The sequence below is a fragment of the Pinus tabuliformis genome, chromosome 5_1, assembly GCF_031772625.1.
Source record: "Pinus tabuliformis cultivar Carrire ecotype Pingquan chromosome 5_1, CPIR1, whole genome shotgun sequence".
Classification (NCBI taxonomy): Eukaryota; Viridiplantae; Streptophyta; class Pinopsida; order Pinales; family Pinaceae; genus Pinus; species Pinus tabuliformis.
In genome coordinates this window covers 468,358,347-468,376,333 of record NC_142305.1, presented here as the reverse complement: position 1 = coordinate 468,376,333, position 17,987 = coordinate 468,358,347, and the positions used below count along the sequence as shown (strand labels likewise).

Below are 17,987 nucleotides of genomic sequence, written 5' to 3'. Positions count from 1 at the left end.
TTGAAATGGTGCATTATAACTTGTATTGAATGAGAAATGACAGTTCATATCTTGATAACATAGTCTAGGGGTTTGTGGCCATCTCTGGTTAACAAAGAAAATTTTCTCCATGCTTCCTTATGCTTCTAGATAAAACACTTTCAAACCTAGAAGAGATGGAAATTTTTTAGTTGAATCATTCTCCTCACACGCAAACCCTATTTCTATAACATTTAATGGGAATTAATTTCTAGGGTTCATTTTCGTGCATCCAAGGAAGGATATGGCTAATTCCATTTCAAATTCCACTTGTTTTTCTTAATTTTCAATGTGTCCATCTGTAGGGAAAAAAATATGTCAGATTTCACTTTTAAAATCCTCCAACATACCTAGTATTTCATTCTTAATGGTTTAAGTAGAGGCTAAACGACTTACAAAATGCTATCTGGAGGAGTAATTAAGGTAGGTGATTGGGATGCACAAGGCCTCCATCCTAATTATGGACAAATACATTGAAGAGGTTGGTTTTGGTATGGATGAAAAGGGAAAATGACATGTTGAGGAGGATGATTAGACGATGGAGTATGAATAGACCAAGGTGAAGTGTTAGGTGGATACCAAGATTGAAATGATGAATTATAACTTGTATTGAAAGAGAAATGGTAGTTCATACCTTGCTAATATAGTCTAGGGATTTATTGCCTTTTCTAGGTAACAAAGAAAAATTGATCCATGCCTCCTGATGTAACTTGATACACCACAGTCAATCCTAGAAGAGATGGACATTTATGAGTTGAATGGCTCTCCAAATACACAAAGAATACTTCTATAACATTTAATGGGCAACCATTTCTAAGGTGCTTCTTAGTGCATCTAGGGAAAAATATTTCTAATGCCCTTTCTCCTTCCTCTTGTTTTTTCTTAATATATATTGTGTCCATATATAGAGAAAAAATATGTAATATTTCACTTTTAAAATCTTCCAACATACCTCCTATTTCATTCTTAATGGTTGAACAAAAGTATGAAGGACATACAAACCCCTGGATAGAAGAGGAATTAAGGTAAGTGATTGGGCTTCCTGAGGTCTCCATCTTAATTATGGATTACTACATTGAGGAGGTTGGTGTTCGTATGGATAAAAAGGGGAAATGACATGTTCAGGAGGAGGATAGGACCATGGAGCGGGCGTTAACCATGGTTAGGTGTTAGGTGGGCATGAAAATTGAAATATTTCATTATAAGTTGCATTAAAAGAAAAATGATACTTCATACCTTGTTAATAAAATTTAGGGCTTTGTTGCATTTCCTAATCAACAAAGAAAAGTTTATCAATGCCTCCTTCTACTCCTTGATACACCACTTTCAAACCTATTAGAGATTGAAATTTTCTAGTTGAATGGTTCTCCTCGCGCACAAAGAATATTTCTATAACATTTAATGTGCAGTCATTTCTACGGTGCCTGTTAATGCATCTAGGGAAAAATATTGCTAATTCCCTTTCTTCTTCCTCTTCTTTTTTATTAATATGAAATGTGTCCATATGTAGGGAAAAGTATGTAAGATTTCACATATAAAATACTCCAAGATTTATTTCATTCAGAATGCTTGAAGTAAACGATGAGGGACTTACCAAACCCTGGATAGATCTACCACTTTTTCTAGTAGCTTTAGAATTCTTCTTGAACACTACTTTTATACTATTTTTATCTATTAATAATTGATTCCATAAATATATCCATTGGTCAACATATTTAGGGTCATTTTTAGTTCTTATTTAACCCCCAAGTCAAGACTATTTTCAATGAATCTCAATGAAGAGTGCAATTACGTTCCCTCTTGTAGCTTAACTAAAATATCTCTTTATAGTCATCTAGTGATTCATTTGGTCTTTTCACCATTCCATATATTCATTCCCTTATATCCCTTTCTCTACAATATTACTTATATTTGGTGTTGACTTCTTTTTGGATGTGTGCAAATGTAGTGATGGCGCCTCTTTCTAAACTCATGAACCAACACAAGGTTGAATCCTTGAGGGTAGAAGGAAAAAATTTGCGTTTCTTCTAATCTAATATATAAATATATTTTGACCCACTACAAAAAATTTAAAAATGATAGTGTCAAGGTCCTAAGAAGCCATTCCATGGAAATTTGGAAGAGCAGTGGCGCTGATATTTTTCATTTTAGATTCCCCATTTGTCTCCGTCATAGGAAATACTTTAGGTTTTATATTTCTAGCCATATTCTTTGTAGGTGATGGAGGTTCTTCTTGTCATATTTTCTCCTCAAAAATATTTAGTTTCTCACCTAAGAATTCATTTATATCCCCTGTATACAGAGTGGGAGGCTCTAGTGAAGGTTGGTTGTTTATAGAATTGAGATTTTTAGGTAGAAATTTCCTTAATTAGCCATAAATCTATGAGGCATGAAAAAAAATATTTTTTTGTTATGTGTTTAAATTCAAATGTTGATGAAATTTTTGTTTTCATTATTTTATTTTTGTTTCCACGAAATGAATGGAAATGAATCAACTTATAGCATAAAATAATACCTTCTTTGACACCTCCTCGGGAACTAGGCCAAAATGAAATGGTCCTTAGTATTACAACAAGAATGTTGAAAATCCAATTAGGGTCTCAATTTAATTACAAAATCAAGGTTCATACAAAAATAAGAGGTATCAACATGATATGTGCAACATGCAATATATTATACTTTGGTTGATCTGATGCAACTTAGGAGAGGTTCAAATGCACACATGCCACTTTTTCTATCTAGGCTATAGGACATGCAGAAAAAAATAACAAACAATAAATAGATATGTTTTAAATTACAAGAAAGGAAACAATAGGGAAATACCCTATTCCATTTTAAAAGAATAAATGACAGAAGGTAATCCCTAATATAATTGCAAAAACGTAAATTACAAGAAGTAACCCTACTCTATTTGGCAGAAGATAAATTTATGCTAACTGGTGGAAAGTAAATGGCTAAACTAAATGTATTATACTACAAGAAATAAAATAAAATCACTTGAATATTGTCGGAGGAAAATCAATCTTACTCTATGCTGCATGGTAGATTAACTTGCACTTAAAAAAACACATACAAACAACAAACTTGAATTGCAGAAAGAAAGCTACAACTAATAGGGTAATTTTTTAAAGTGGTATATGAACTTATAAAATCCATCTCGAGGGTCTAATTAACATTATAAAGTTCTAAAGAATGATAACCAAGCTTCTGGGCCAAATATGGAGGCGTTCTAAGGCAATCTACATACTGCTACACGATGGCCCTATTTAACTACAATAAATATATCAGAGACATTTTATGAGGTCTAAATGAAATGTGAGGGGTCAAGACGGTGGAGGAAGGCTTTAGGAGGGTATATATATCATATCCGAAATGAGTTACACCCAATGGATAATATCATACAAGGAAAAGGAAAAACTAGGGTTTCCTATAGCTCAACTAGGAAAAATTTAGCTTGTTTGCATATTGCCAAATTGTATCAAAATGGGTGAAAGATGATGTTATAAGTGAGAGAAATGCATAAATAAAGATAAATATATATATGAAGAAATGCCATCTACCTAAAAGAAAATTGCATGGTAAATTATAACATAAAGTTTCATAAACAACTAACAATCTACTATTGTGCATCAAAGTAAAATGACTGAACAAATGGGTTGAAATTTAAATGAAGAACATTAGTGCATGAGAGAAAATATTTTTTCATCTATCATGGAAAGATACATAAAAAAACTCAAAGAGAAACATATTCCTTAACCTTGCAAAGACAATATTTTTCTAGAGATGAGATTTGGAGAAAAACGTGACTAAACTAAATGCATGGAAATTAAATGTACAAGAAGGCGGCTTGAACCCTTACATAAGGAGACTTAGGTCCCTTAGAAGAAAATCAAATTGGAGACAAAATATTTTTTTTCAATAATCAACAAATTTTCTCATACATGAAGCATAACAAACTAAAATAATAAAGGAGAAAGCATTTCTCTACTGATCACTCTCTTCTCTAATGTTTTAAGTCCCTACTAGTATACTAAGGCCCATTTATTTATACAAAATTTTCTAGAAGGGAAACCTCCTTGAAGAGAGGTGTTATTCCCTCAAAAGTCTATAAAAGGTTGGATATAGTTCCGTGGTGTACTTGAAGCTATAGGGAGGTGATAAATTTCCTTGAGTAACTAGCTAAGTCATTTTCATCCTTTAGCAAGGCACAAGCCCTATAATCGTCAGTTGTTGGACTCCTGTGTGATTTGCATAAGATATTCCCAATATCCTGAACACTTTAAGAATTGAGGACACAAGATATGAAAATTATATTTTAACCCTCCTTAGAACATATTACAGCTGAAAAGAAAATGTTAAATATTCCTAGTGATGATTAGATGGGCCTAAAATCATACCTATTTGGGAGGCTCATCACCTACTACCTTCCTGATTTGTTTTAGCGTGCAAGGGGTTATTCCTAACCATAGGTGGGACATCTATACTACTATAATGGCTTTTCCCTATCTCTAGAAAATGAAGGCCTAGGTTCCCTTAGCCTAGATCCCTACAACAACCACTTTTTGGTGAAGCTTCAAACCTGGTTCATAGGAGAGGTTGCAAAGGGTGGAAATATTTGAATTTAGGTCATCTAATGGTGTGGGGAGCTTTGAGTTAACTTTTCATTAGCAATGCAATGAATTATAAATTATTATGTGTTTGGTGTACAAGGTCTCTTGGTGGCATTGAGAACTATTGGTGTATTTTGGATAGTTTTCTCTTTAATTCTCTCATAGAGCTCCCCATCAGAACCATCACCTTTTCCACCATAATTTTATCCCATCCCCTTGTTATTTTGGGCACAGTGTCTAAGCTCCCTCACAACACTATTCTAGTTTAGTGTCACCTGCTTTACGAGTCATAACCTCCATTGGGTATTTATAAGCCTTCTCTCTGCTCTCCTCCAAAATTCCTAACACCCATTAGCTATTTACCAACCTTGTGTCCTATATGCTCCCAAATTCCATGCCACACTAAAGGATGCACTCTCATCGACATTATAGTTGTGATGGCCCTTCAGGGAGGGATCATGCCCAAACTAAAGGCAAGCATGCTACTACTATTTTCCTTCCTAGTATTCTCCCTAAAATTTAGGAGGAAATTGAAAAAATGGAAAATTTAAACACCAATGACCACAAGACTATTATTTCTCTGGAATTAAATTAGAAATTGATAGTTGGGACTGTGACTTTGGGCACGGTCGGTGAAAGCATAATGAAGACCATAATTCAATCACCCTTCATTCGAAAATGAAGTTGTTCTTAGGACATGTGCTTAAATGAAAATATGAGGACCATAATGTGATCATCACATGACTTAATGAAATCAAAAGTGTTGAATGCCAACAATTTAGATAACCTTAGTTCTTATGTGGAACATATAAAATGCCCACTAGTAGGCTCAAGTGAAAAGGACCTGGCCTTAATAACATCCTATCATAAATGATAATCACCAAGATCTCTTGGTTTAAGTTTTGGCATTAAAAATTTCTTTTCTAAAGGCTAGTTACAAGTAGCCAATGATATGTAGTAATTTTGACAATCCTTCTAGATAAATACTTAAATGTAGGATCACTAGTATTAAACTTATATTTTATTGTATTTTGAAGTATAGGAAGCTAGTCATTTCTAATTCCCCTCATGGCAGACCAAGAGAGTGAGTAGTATATATATATATCTATATATATATATATATATATATATCTATATATATATATATATATATATATATATATATATATTTATATATATTAAAAAATAAAATAAAATTGATATTATGTCTTAAGTCCTTATACTACTAGTGTAGCCCTTTATTTTTATTTGTACAACCCCATTATTGTATTGTTGTGCCCATGTAGTCCCCATATTGTTATTATTGTGCCCCATAGAAGCCCACTATTGTTCTTATTGTGCTCTTACATTATTATTGTTATGTAGGGTTTGATTATATTGTGACCCCTTAGACTCCTATATATGGAAATGAGGTATTGTAATTTGTATCATCCGAGAATTATTTTTTTTGTAATGTAAAGGAGATTTCCCACTAGAAGATGCTAATTGTGAAGTCGTTGATCTATCTCTTCTTCTATTTTGTGAGATGGTTGCATAACATTTGGTTTTAGAACTTTGGATTCTAGGGTTTCGCTGTTGTAAATAGGACATCGTGGATGTTTCGCATTAATTTTTTTATATGAAGCTACATGAGATGGAATTAAAACCTAGTGCAACTAAAATCTTTGTGAACCATGTTCACAAATTTGATATCTTGTCTCGCTATATTTTAGGAGATATGATCCGAGGAAGTTATTGTTTTTGCAGGCTCTAGAATTCGATCTCAAACAAGTAACCTTGCGAAAATCGTCATAACTTTCTCTCTGAGTATCATATTTAAATTTATTAAAAATTGAAAGAAAAAGGACACACGTTTGTTTCTTGGGTATCATTTTTAATGCTAAATATCAAAACAATGACACATGGCACTTCGTACAAGTTCACTCTATTGAACGAGTATATAATCAAGTCATCATGGGAGATTGGGCATAACTCTTTCTTGAAGAATCCAATCTTAATCAGACCCATGGGGTTGGAAGGAGGACTCATAGGGATACAGCAAGATGAAATTTCATAACTTGGAGATATGAAATTACATAGTTACAATCATTTCAAGGTGGAGCTCATAAAAGAAAGAAAAAGCATGACTCGAATCAAGAAAATAGAAACACCTAGTAAGAAAAATTGAATGGATGGTTCCAAGAATGCGATCAAAGCTAATATAAATAGTTTAATATATGGAATTGAAGCTAATATCAATGGTATAGAAGAAAAAGTTAAAGCCAACATGGATTATTAGAATAAAGACAACAAAGGTTTGAAGGAAGGTTGGACAACATTTCTACAAGAAAGGCTTCCTAATGGCGAAAAGCTAGTAGAGGAAACTCATGATGAGAACAAAAGAAATGTTAATCATGATTTCATAGAATATAATGTTGGATAGGAGACCCACCATATTCCAAATATCGAAATGAGGAATTTTTATGGAAAGGATCTCATAACATGGAAACTATAGATGGAGCAATCTTTTGATCTCCATAATGCGAGAAACACTCAAAAGGTACGTATTACAACTTTATATTTAGAACCCAGTCACTTTGTATGGTATCAATGGCTTTTCTCTCATAAACAAATTGTCACATACTCAATTTTTATGGAGGAAATGATAGAACATTATGAGGATACAAGGAGAAACACCTTCTTTATCCAATTGATAAATATCAAACAAAAGGGTTCAATGGTAGAGAACATTGAGCACTTTCAAAAATTTAATGTAAGGGTAAATGATATTCTAGAGGAGCATAGGATTGATGTATTCATAGGGAATTTAAAGGATAACATCCAACATGAGGTTCACCTTTTGGAACCTTATTCATTGGAGAAGACATTCACGTTGGAAAGGAAAATTGAAAGAAAAATTATGGCAACAAGGAAGCCTACCACCCATAACTATAAATATGAAAGTGTTGTTGCTCCTAGCCTTCCACAACCTTCAAGGTTGACACCACAACAATTGGAAGAAAAAAGAGCAAAAGGGATTTGTTACATTTGTGATAGAAAATACACTAAATGCCATAAGTGTGGTGAGAAGAGATTAATTTACATATATTGGGAAGAGGAGGAAGAAAAGGAACAAGAAATGTTAAAAAAGAGAGGATATACACTAGGAACCAACCCCACATAAAGAAGAAATGAATCTGACCATATCTTATGATGCATTGGAAGGAATTATCACATCATTTTTAAGAGAAAATTCTAAGGTTCAAGCAGTGGAAGATCACATCAAGCATAAATAACAAGTTTTCCAACTCTTAAAGGATAGCCTCACTTTGGTGCATAATCAAATGAAACGACAGGAAGATCAACGTCGAAGTGAAAGAGGATTTGATGTAGGCGACTTAGTATTTTTATGGCTAGAACCATACAAAAAAATTTCCCTCATGCAAAATAAGAAGGATAGTAAATTATCATGAACATACTATGGTCCTTACAAGGTGTTGCAAAAGATGGGTACTCTGGCCTACAAATTGGAGCTTCCTCCATCTTCGTGACTGCACCTAGTTTTCCATGTTTCATGCTTAAAGAAGGTTATAGGTGACAAGATCACAGTTCAAACAATATTTGTAGAATTTGATGAGGAAGGAAAAATCATATTGGAACCTGAAGCAGTCATGGAAACAAGAACCCAACATTTATGAAATCGATCAATTCCAGAGTATCTCATCAAGTGGAAGAACTTACCCACTAAAAATTCCGCATGGGAGGATGAGAATTTTATACAGAAGGATCGAGAAATACTCAAGTGTTGAGGACACCACTCTTTTAAGTAGAGGGGCATGTTAAGCCCTTATGCTATTAGCACAACCCCTTATTGTTATTAGTGCAACCCCCTTATTATATTGTTGTTCCCATGTAGTCCCCATATTGTTATTATTGTGCCCCATAGGAGCCCACTATTGTTATTGTTATGCCCTTACAATATTATTGTTATGTATGCCTTGATTATATTGTCAACCCTTACACTCCTATATATAGAAATGAGGCCTTGTCATTTGTATCATCCAAGAATTGTTCATTTGTGTAATGTAAAGGCGGTTTCCCCCTCGAAGAGGCTAATTCTAAGGTCGTTGATCTATTTATTCTTATATTTTGTGATATGGTTGCAAAACATTATGCAATCTAAATTAAATATTAAATAAAATTAATATTATTATCAAATTTAAGAATCTTCTTAAAATTTTATAAAATTCAATCTTTAATTTTTCTAGATCCATTAAATTTCAAGAATATTCTAAAATTTGAAATATAATTATAGTGATGTTATTAAATTGGATAATTTTGTCTAATAGAAGGATTGAAGACACAATAGAAATCATGCAAGAATGCATCCACTTAGTCAAAAGAAGAGATGTGAAAGCACGTTTGATGAAAATTGTCCTCCACACGACGTATGACTGTGGATCGGTAGCTTCTCTCAATTATCTTGTATAAAATTGGTTTTTTGCAGACGCACCTGAAGTGGATAATAGCTTTCCTAACATCAACGTCTATGGTTTCTCTCATCAACGGGGTGCCAAATCATTTCCTCAAAATTTATAGGGGGCTCCCCAAGGATATGCACTATCTCCCCTTCTTTTCATTTTGATCATGGATGCCTTCAGCACAAGAGTCAAGGCGAGTTGTGAGGAAACATTGATATCTCGATGCAAACTCTCTAGAGCATGAAAAATATCTCATCTAATGTCTGTTAATGACATATTGTGTGTTAGTGAAACAAAAATCTCTCAGTGGGTGAATTTTCATAGGATCTTCATGGATTTCAGTAAATCGTGTGGGATCTACATAAAAAAAGACAAAACTGAAGTGGTAGTTGTGGTCGTGGATGAACCACAAGTACTTGAAATAGTGGCCCTGTTTGGAATAAAATTTTTCTCTATGACGTATGGTTCTAAATAATTGATATGTTTTCTAAATCCCAACATGTAGTTATTGAATGATTGGGAAAGGCTTCTTTCTAAATAAAAAAAAAAAACTATCTTGCTAGGACCAAAGATGGCTGACATTAGCTGGTATAGTCATTGTGATGAATTCTATCTTAATTAGCATCCCAATCTACTCGATACATCTCTTTCATTTTCCCCAATCTGTAATTAACAAGATAAACTCAATGGTGGCTAAGTTTCCTTGGTCTAGTTCTGGTGCAGAAAAGAAGATCAATCTAATTGGATTAAAGTGCATTTCCAGGTCGATTGCATGTCGAGGCTAGAAAATTATTGACACATGGGGCTTTAACCTAGCCCTTTTGGCAGCAAATTTTTGGAGGTTATTTTGTGAGAAAGGGTTGTGGTAGAGCATATTGAAAGATATATACTCACTTCAATGCAGACTCGAGTAATGGATTGTTGAGGGAGCATCTTCAACTAGTCGACATTCCAAGATTTGGGGCAATCTTAGAGTTGCCATTTTGTGGCTAAGAAGTAACCTTCGATTGGTGGTTCAAAATGGAAAGGGGATCCACATTGGTTTAGACACCATTAAGGGTTTTAGTGATGCCACTCCGTTCCAATATAGATAATGAACACTCTTTCCTATATGGGGATGAACACCCTTGCCGACCTATGGGAGAGATATAGCCCTTCGTGTATTGCTCAAATTGGCCACATGCATGGAAGATTGGTTTACAGGAGGACATGACAGCGATGTGGGAATGCTACTATAGTAGTCTATGCATGGTCAGTGTCCACTTATCTCTCAGTCTCGATAAGCTAGTGTGGTGGGAGGTAAATGTGTAATGGTAGAATATGTATCAGGTAGGCCTACGACCACATCACTTTGACCTCTTTTCCCCTCCCATTGACGGAATGCACGTTGCTCATTTGGAAATGGGATGATCCCTTCAAGCTCAAATGCTTCTATTGGCTTGTCATCCATAATAGAATCCTCATGTCGAACAATCTCCTAAAGAGAGGCTTTTCTGGCCCCAGATGAAGCCCTCTTTGTAGGTTGGATTTGACGAATGACTCTCACATATTCCTGTGTTGTTTTTTTGCCTCCGAAATCTCATTGAAGCCATAAATTCTTTTGGGAAACCCTGTTGTTAGTAATGGATGCTCCATCCATGATTGCATCCTCCTTTGGAAGTGCAGAATATAGGCCTACAAAACTGTCCCTCTATATGTTCTATGGGGCATGTGGAGGGCCTGTAATGCCCTTATTTTCGAAGGAAAAGTTGAGGACATCAAATGGGTTGCTATACATATAATGTCATTCTTCCAAGGGATTGGATCTTAGCAACCAAAAATCCGTGGTCTATCTAGTTCTTATTCTAATGTGGAGGGCATTTATCTAATATGTTTCCTTTATGGGGCTTCTAGAAGTGGTGACTATGGATGTGGGGTTGTTCTTCATTACTACTAAGATGTTGACTTCCATTTTTCATGGTATGGTGGTAGAAGATACAACTGTAGGGTTGAGCTATTAGCTCTTTTGGGCGCATGCAATGTGCTTGATGGGTTGGCATTCATAAAATATTAATCATTTGCAACTCCTTATCTACTATTAACTCTATGAAAGGAATCTTGTTTCTTGATGTCCCTCATCTCTACAACTCGATGGTGTGGATTAGGAATCTAGTGCCCCTCATCCCCATAATCTCCTTCACCCATATCTACGGGGAACAAAATTGTGAGGCACATTCTCTTTCCACTCTCTGCCTCTCCCTTGCCCCAAATTTAAGTTATTTGAACTCTTTTCTAGTGGTAAGAAAGTTTTTTTCGAGATCTAGTTCCCTCCTCTATCTCTAGTTTTTTTGTTTCCATTTTTGCATTGAAGTAAAAGGTTTTTTACTCATTTCCCATGTTTATGATTTCTTTTTTTGCTACTATGGGTGATGTATCTCTGAGCTCTTTCGATTAATTATTTGAAAACACAATAGGTTTTGTCATGAGACAAACACTTATAGAAAATACTTGCACAGACTTACTCTTGTCTGGGTCCTATTTTCTAAAGAATCCTGAATATGTAAAACTCTCTCTTTAATGGCAGAAGCAACGTTTTTTATCCCATTAATCCAATTAAATGATCGCTGACCCAAGGTACCAATAATTAAGACTACCATATAAAGTTCATATAAACTTAATACAATTATTTAGTAGATAAACCGAAAGCTTGGAATGAAATAGATCGTCAAAATTGTTCGAAAGTGTTCGAAAGTGATGTGTACTCAAGTCCAGAGGGGCCAGAGTCCCGTGCTTCCCCTCTTAAAAAATAAATAAATAAATACATCAATATTGATTATCAAGATGTAATCAAGTACGAACGATGTGTATTTATTATTAGCACTAACATTTTGTGGAAATATGTTTATTATTACCTGCAAGCTTTTGTAGAAAGTTGTGCCAGGGACGTTCAACGGTAAGCTGAGAACTCCCTTACTCATAATATAGTAATTGTGTTTCATCTTTTCCAGTTCTGTGCCCGGTTTAAGACTTAACAGGTTGTTGGCGATAAGTGAGAATATCATCTGCATCCAAATCAAACCAATTAACCTCCAAAATCTTATAATATTGGTTGAAGATCAAAGCCAAATGACTACCTCTTCAGCTTCATGCCTGACATTCACATTTCTCCCTCGCCATCCTGAGAGAGTGGAGGTTATGGTATTTTGTACTTCTGACAGAAGCCGGCTCCTCGCAATAGCAGACACGCGCGTGGCAGCTCCTCGCAATTTCTTGTGCTCAGCTCCATCTCTTTTGAATTCCGTTACTCCAAGTAACACTTCCACGGAGGCCGGTGTATGTTGAACAAAAAGCCGACCATCGTTCTCCAGAATAAAATTGTTGACATGCGGATCAGTGGAAATTATGGTGGGATCTCCCAATAGACAAGTTTTGAACAAATTTCCATACCTGCATAAAACGTGAGTAGTTAATAGAAATCCAATTATCCTGTTATTTAGTTAGTGTAAAAGGGATTCATATAATTTGATAAAATTTAAGTTTCCTATCATCCCATTTTTAGAATATAAAGAATATTTCCCAATGACATTTTCAAGAAACTTTCGAAATAGACAAGGATAAATCGATACTCGATACATTGAACGAACTCGCTAAAGATTATAGACAAAACATCTGCGTATAGCTACACAGCATTTAAACACAACCAGCGTTTTGATAAGCAGTTTGAGGTTCATTTGCAGGTTGGATCGTCCCAAATAGTTGCAAGGAAGTCATATTTACAGACATTCTCCCCGTCCGTCCGTTTCAATCAACCATTTCAATTTCCCGTCCGTGGTATTGAGCAATCCATGCTGCTCGCTCGTTCTACGCCATTAATGCCCCGTGCTCTTTAACTCATTTTTGCTGCAGTTGCTTTCCTCTGTGGGATTGTTTGGATTCACGGTCTGCTACAACTACCTTCAACTGCATTCCTCTGTGGGATTGTTTGGATTCACGGTCTGCTACAACTACCTTCAACTGCATTCCTCTGTGGGATTGTTTGGATTCACGGTCTACTACAACTACCTTAATATGAGATTGTCCCTACTCACGATCAACTGTGCTGGGTAATGTTTCTACTCAAAATTCCTTAACGCATACTGCTTCCCTACGTTATTTTTGCTTCAGGTTCTTTGTTATTGTCGGGACTCACGATGCATTTAACCAAGATTCCTTTAATTTCAAGGTACATCTTTGTTCTTTGGACATTATAAACTATTTCTCTGTTTCCAAACGCTTTTCACGATTTATCCATCAATTAATCAATGAAATGAAATGTTCAAGGAAATTTTTCCCACTAAAACTGCTTTCGTGGAAAGCAGTTTTAGGGTTGTGTTATTCATGAGTAAGCTAACTACGAAAATATTAACCTAATCTTTCTATTTTGTTTTACTAGAATTGATCCCAGTGTTCAACAATCTATCTCTAAATTAACGGGCTAAATGACTAAAGGAATCTTTAATAACAGGATTCACTGCCAATTGTTTGATTAGTTTGCACATTTTCACTGTAATAGATAGAGAAACAAATAACATACTCTAATCTTAAAAGAAACATTATTTATAATTTAGTATGGTCTTTGCAAATTTTCCTTATAAATTGACCAAATGAAAATTTACTAAAATATTTACTTTTTTTATTAGGAAAAATAAAAAAATAAATAAACAATTTTTTCCTATCTACAATTATTCCAAACTACTGTTTCATTTGATTTTAATTGTAACATCCGTTATGACTTTCTTTTGCCCTAACACAACTATTCTGGTTTGCTATAGAGTTCCAACTATTGCATCATTTGAATTTTAAATGTAATGTTCATTTGTGATTTGCTTTTGGCTTAAAATAATTATTCTATTCTGGTTTGCTATAGAGTTCCAACTACTACATCATTTGAATTTTAAATATAATGTTCATTGTGATTTGCTTTTGGCTTAAAATAATTGTTCTGGTTTACCAGCATTGTTTACATTTTCTTATTGAAATTTTATTGCAATAACTATATTTGATTCAAGAAATAAGTCTTTGGCAACAACCATACTTTACCTTTTAAAAGGTAGCACATTTTCAATTAATTAAATAATAATTTTCATAAAATATTGCTGCTTGGTCGAATTGGTTATGGCTCTTTATCTTTTCAGAATACATAGAATCTATAAAGTTTTAATAAAATTCTTTTCATTTAATGTAATACTGGTTAAACTATTCAATCATATATTCATTTAACTAAATTATTATACGAAATTAATAGAAGTTATGCTTTGTTTAAATACTACTTATAATTTCTTATATCATTTGTTTGAGTGCAGACAATTGTTTTAGGGCAGTGGAATTGTTGCGCAGATTTATTGCCACAATGGTTAATTTTAATTAATAATTAATAACATACATTGATTTTGAATCCTTGCATTAAAAATTTGAAAACTAGATTACTATGTATGATTCAACTATTTAATTATATAATTTTCTTAATTTTCCATTGACACTTCTAACAAACATTACAAAAAAAAAAAAAAAAACATAAATACATATCTTCAATATTTATTTGTCAATTTTTTTTTTTAATTTCAAAAATATCTATCACTTTATAATAGAGATCATATTTTGATTTCCATTTGTTGAGACAATTAAGAAATTTAAGATTATAATTAGTTAATACTAATTTAATTCATTAAATTAGTTTAACAATTTCTTGAAAATATAAACCCACTTAAAACTGTTATACATTATTTTAAATCTTTTATTCCATTTTTTATTTTAAAATATTACAAAATTTTTAAAATCCTATGTCCAATCTTTTAAAGGGTCTGAATGATAAACCTTCAAAGGACCGTATGAGGAAAGTTAAATAAGTCACAAATAATATCTTCATCGTCAATATCTTTTAAAGGGTCTGAATGGTAAACCTTCAAAGGACGCTCTGAGGAAAGCTAAATAAGTCACAAATAATATCTTCATCATCAATAATGGTCTATTCTATATTTTAAGAGGATAAATATCATAATGTTAAGGAGAAAACCCATAAATATAATAACAATAACTTATAAAATTTTCATTTGTAATCACTGAAAAAGTGAATTATTATTAGTAAGAATATCATCAAAGAAGATGAGGAACACTTTCTCCCTCAAAAGAATCAAGTCGACATAAACTTGCAAATGTCACTATGACCCAAATCACGATATTGAAAAGCATGCTTTTTTTTACAAAGATCTAAGAATGAAACTTTATTATCATCATTAATAGCATCTATATCCAAACATTCACTATGACCCAAATCACGATATTGAAAAGCATGCTTTTTTTTTACAAAGATCTAAGAATGAAACTTTATTATCATCATTAATAGCATCTATATCCAAACATTAGGGTCAAAAATCATATGAAGTGGAGGACCAATATAAAGATGGGACAAATATATATGATTTATAAGATGATTTCATCAAGTTTAGCATCATAAAGACAAGGATGGTCAAGGTACTCATAGTTTTATGGACACTATGATTATTATAGTGATTATATGTTTTTTTTTCTTTTAATCTTTTCCAATAATTTACCCTAAATGTTAAGTTATACAATAAAACAATACAATAAAAATGGAACTCTTATCTTTCTCACTTATGTGAGATTTCATATAACTTAATAATTGTTGGAAATAAACATTTTTCCATGTTATGAAATCTCTATTTTGAAATTGTGTATTTGATGATATTGAGATTTGTGAATAATACCTTACCATAGTTATTAATAAATAGATAAAAATCTTATCCAAAATGTATATTACAATAATACTATTTGGAATTATAAAAAATAATTTTAATTGGATCTATGGAGATATACTAAATAAAATACTATATAATAATATAGTTACTAGGACAATTGCATAAGTCAATTCTGTCATATCAAACACATCCACAACTACACTAATAATTATTAACTATAAAAAAAATTTCTAAACCTTAATAATAAATATAAGTTCTATAATATAGGATTTAACAGTGTGGTCTATTATAAACTCTTATATTAAACCTTATATTATAAACCTTATACTTATTATTATAAATTTCTACTTTATACTTTTACTTATTATTATAAATCTCTACTTTATACTTAATAATACTTTATACTTAATAATACTTAATAATTGTTAATGTGTTTATGAATCTGCTTCATTTACAGCTACATATGTATATTAATCACATTTGGTTGTGCTACTATATATTTATAACTAATTCAAACAATAGATTTAAATGATATAGCATAATGCTTTTGGTAAAGGTAGAAAAATATTCTCATTATTCTGAATTTAGAGATGTTTTATTAATTATTGTAAATTTTAAAATTTGTATAACTATTTTCTCATCTAAATAATCTATTTTTTAAAATTCTAATCAAAAATACATTTTAAATAACTAATCATCCTAATCTCTTACACAACTATATCTCAAAATTTCATTGCAAAAACTAAACTAGAATTCTCAAACAGCGCCTTCTTAAACCTCGATGTACGCGTCTTCAACATGCGCTTCACATCCTTCCCTTGGACACAAACTATCAAAGATACCTCCTACTGCTACTCCAGGGCTGTAGAGTAGAACCCTAAATACAGATTTCCACTCTTGAAATAATCTCATGCATTTATTATCAATCAATGTATACTACTCTAGCCTTCTATTTCCACAGTTGAAATAATGTCATGCATTTATTACCAATCTATACTATTCTAGCCTTCTATAAAATCTCAACTGCAATGGAATGTTTAATTAGAATGATAGGAAACGATTGTTACTTTTCACGGCGCTTCGCTATAAATCCGTCGGGTCGAAGATAAAATGAGAGAAATTCTCCCAGAAGGGGCCATCCCATTGTTCCAGGCGGCAGGTTGGGGCTCCACTTTGGTCGTAGAACGAAATGCCACACTGCCAGTGCCCCTGCTACTAACATCCATATCATCATACTGCTCTCCATTGAAGTTGCAGGATTTGGAAGCTAAGGGAGAGAAAGTCGTTGGGGTATTGGCGCTGATCCCCCAATTATGTTTGCAAATTGATTTAATTGTATCGAAATAAATAATAAAGTAGTTTCCAAATTTTAAATCCGGGGCGGGAGTGTTGGTCCATTATATATTAATGTCTATGCAGCGAACATCACTTCAGGGGTATCATATGAAACAGGTTATAATTAAAACACGTAAGCAATGAACACAACTCGCAGATATTTAGTTAAAATATAATTTTTTTTTGGCGGATATATAGTTAAAATACAATACTGAATTGAATTATTTTTTATTGTTGATATTTTAATAAAAAAAATTATAAATTATATTTAAATAATGAAATTTTTGGACTATGGGAAGTTCTTATTTTGTTTTATTATATTTCTCTTTATAATATTGTTCGAATGTCAACTTCAGGGATTTTATCTTTGAAAATTAGTACAAAATTTACTGTGAAATATTGATAATTATCCATTTTGGAATATTTAATAAAAATTAAATTGATTTTAAAAAGTTACTCAATCATGTTTGCAATTCCTTTAGCCGAATTGAAATAAATTACAAAGTAGTTTCAAGTTTGTTAATTCAGCGCATCAGAGTTAGCTTTATTAAATAGCGATATCATGAGTGAACATGACATGACTGGAGGGTTATTTAACTAAAGAGGTTTAATTCCTTTACCCGAATTGAAATAAATTACAAAGCAGTTTCAGGTTTTTTAATTCAGCGCCTCAGAGTTAGCTTTATTAAATATTGATATCCATTGAGTGAACATGACTAGAGGATTATTTAATTAAAGAGGTTTTAATTAAAATTTCTAATTATATTCACGGCACGGCATATGTCGTTGACATTTTTTTATTAAAATAAATATATTTTTAAATAATTATA

At 32.7% G+C, this 17,987-nt stretch overlaps 1 protein-coding gene across 1 annotated transcript in view; it reads right to left on the bottom strand.

Annotated features, from left to right (window-relative positions):
* LOC149165528 (steroid (22S)-hydroxylase-like) overlaps window positions 1–17,068 on the bottom strand; it is a 42,724-nt gene extending 25,656 nt beyond the window's left edge. Inside the window, exons 1-3 of the mRNA XM_089429846.1 lie at window positions 16,890–17,068; window positions 12,277–12,514; window positions 11,980–12,129 (exon numbers count right to left, since the gene is read on the bottom strand). Of these exons, the coding sequence (XP_089285972.1) occupies window positions 11,980–12,129; window positions 12,277–12,514; window positions 16,890–17,068 (567 nt within the window). The remainder of the gene's footprint in view (window positions 1–11,979; window positions 12,130–12,276; window positions 12,515–16,889) is intronic.
* Between the last annotated feature and the right edge of the window lie 919 nt (window positions 17,069–17,987).